Source organism: Pipistrellus hanaki (assembly GCF_964339955.1).
Source record: "Pipistrellus hanaki genome assembly, contig: scaffold_68, whole genome shotgun sequence".
NCBI lineage: Eukaryota > Metazoa > Chordata > Mammalia > Chiroptera > Vespertilionidae > Pipistrellus > Pipistrellus hanaki.
Genome location: NW_028182267.1, coordinates 109,274 through 111,773, shown reverse-complemented (window position 1 = coordinate 111,773; position 2,500 = coordinate 109,274). Strand labels below are relative to the sequence as shown.

Sequence of the window (2,500 nt, the reverse complement as noted above, 5' to 3'; positions counted from 1 at the left end):
ACGGGGAGGAGCGACGGGTGCCGTAGGGGAAGGAGGTCATGTCCGGGGGCGGGACCTTGGTGGTGGTGGAGACGTATTGGAAGATCTCGTTGAGGTTGTGCAGGTGAGGCACCAGCTCCAGCCAGAAGGCCACCTTGGTCGCCCGGTAGTGGTCTCGGACCCGGGGCTTGAGGCCGATGTGCAGGTAGAGCTGGTCCTTGGGGTTGTACTTGGACCAGGCGACCTCCTCGAAGCGGTTGGGCTTGGTGTGGATGAACTTGGTGTCCTGAGGTACCGGCTGGTTGGGGTCCCTGTGGGGGGGGGTGAGGGGAGACAGAGAGAGAGTGAGTGTGAGAGAGAGAGAGAGAGAGAGAGAGAGAGAGAGAGAGAGGGAGACAAAGAATGGAATGCATCCATTCGCTCATGGATCCACCCATCCGTGTCTCCATCCATCCATCCACCATACATTCATCCATCCATCCATCCTTCCCTCCATTCATCCATCTTTCTCTCCATCCATCCACCCACCATCCATCCATCCATCCATCCACCATCAATTCATCCACCCATCCATCCTTCCCTCCATTCATCCATCTTTCCATCCATCCACCCACCCATCCATCCATCCATCCATCCTTCCCTCCATTCATCTATCTTTCTCTCCATCTATCCATCCATCCACCATCCATTCATCCATCCATTCATCCATCCATCCACCATCCATTCATCCATCCATCCATCCTTCCCTCCATTCACCCATCTTTCTCTCCATCCACCCATCCATTCATCCATCCATCCTTCCCTCCATTCATCTATCTTTCTCTCCATCTATTCATTCATCCACCATCTATTCATCCATCCACCATCCATCCATCCATCCATCCATCCATTCTTCCCTCCATTCAATCAGTAAGAATATATTTTTAGCAAAAACAGGTTTGGCTCAGTGGATAGAGCATCTGAAGGGTCCAGGGTTCAATTCCGGTCAAGGGCATGGGCCTTGGTGGCGGGCACATCCCCAGTGGGGGGCGTGCAGGAGGCAGCTGATGGATGATTCTCTCTCATCAATGTTTCTGACTCTCTCTCCCTCTCCCTTCCTCTCTGTAAAAAAATCAATAAAATATATATAATATATATTTCTAAAAAGAATATACTTTTATAAAATTGTTTTGCAAAACAAGGAAAAGAAAAAGGTGATCAGTGCACGTCATAGCGACTGTTCAACCAGTCGACTGCCTGCCCCCTGGTGGTCAGTGCACGTCATAGCGACTGTTCAACTGGTCGATTGCCCCCTGGTGGTCAATGCATGTCATAATGACTGGTCAACCGGTCAACTCTCTGCCCCCTGGTGGTCAGTGCACATCACACGGTGATGGACTGTCTGCCCCCTGGTGGTCAGTGCACGTCATAGCGACTAGTCGATCAGTTGACTGTTTGCCCCCTGGTGGTCAGTGAACGTCATAGCAACTGGCTGATCAATTGTGTGTCCGCCCCCTGGTGGTCAGTGCACATCATAGCGACTGGTCAACCAGTCGACTGTCCACCCCCTGGTGGTCAGAGCACATCATAGCAACTGGTCAACCGGTCGATTGCCCCCTGGTGGTCAGTGAACGTCATAGCGACTGGTCAACCGGTCGACTGTCTGCCCCCTGGTGGTCAGTGAATGTCATAATGACTGGTCAATCTGTCGACTGTCTGCCCCCCTGGTGGTCAGTGCACATCATAGCAACTGGTCGACCAGTCGACTATCTGCCCCCTGGTGGTCAGTGAACGTCATATCGACTGGTTAACGGGTTGACTGCCCGTCCCCTGGTGGTCAGTGCACATCATAGCCAACTGGCTGATCAATTGTTTGTCTGCCCCCTGGTGGTCAGTGCACGTCATAGTGACTGGTCAAGCGGTCCGATTGCCCCCTGGTGGTCAGTGCACGTCCTAGCAACCACTCCTCTGATGGACTCTCTTCCCCCCACTGGTGGTCAGAGCACGTCATAGCGACCGGTCGACCGGTCTCCGCAGGACAGGAACGGACGGGGACCGGGGAGCCTCGTACCCGGTTTTGGCGAAATTCGTCCAGTAGGTCATGACCACGGCGCTCAGCATGACGTCGTTCTTGGAGAAGTTGCAGCTGAACAGCTCGGTGGCGCCACCATGGGCACCCCGAACACATAGGGCACCTCGTCCCCGTGGGCCGCGTCCGCCCAGCCGGGCTTCATCTCGCTCTGGCAGTGGTGGTAGAAGGCGTAGAAATAGGTCGGGGACCCGTACTGGGCGTGCAGGTCGGCCGTGGCCACGGCCGGCGCCACCCACTGGTGGTCGGTGAACAGCGCCACCAGCGTCTTGCGCCTGGTCTCGGGGTTCTCCTTGTCGCCCAGTCGGTGTACATGAACTTGATGGTCTCCCTGAGCGTGTCCTTGCCCTCGGGGTAGCCGTAGAGATTGTCCACGAAGTTGGAGACGGAGAAATCGAAATCGCTCGGGGTGACCCCGTCTCGGCCCCCACGATGCCCTCGACGAAGGTGAGG

General features: G+C 55.4%; 1 protein-coding gene across 1 annotated transcript in view; it reads right to left on the bottom strand.

Annotated features, from left to right (window-relative positions):
• LOC311616137 (neuroligin-4, X-linked-like) overlaps positions 1 to 2,500 on the bottom strand; it is a 19,379-nt gene that overhangs the window by 653 nt on the left and 16,226 nt on the right. The window contains 5 exon segments of the mRNA XM_084907368.1: positions 1 to 290; positions 2,030 to 2,126; positions 2,129 to 2,347; positions 2,350 to 2,475; positions 2,478 to 2,500. The exon segment at positions 1 to 290 is cut by the window's left edge and continues 653 nt beyond it; the exon segment at positions 2,478 to 2,500 is cut by the window's right edge and continues 293 nt beyond it. Of these exon segments, the coding sequence (XP_084763494.1) occupies positions 1 to 290; positions 2,030 to 2,126; positions 2,129 to 2,347; positions 2,350 to 2,475; positions 2,478 to 2,500 (755 nt within the window).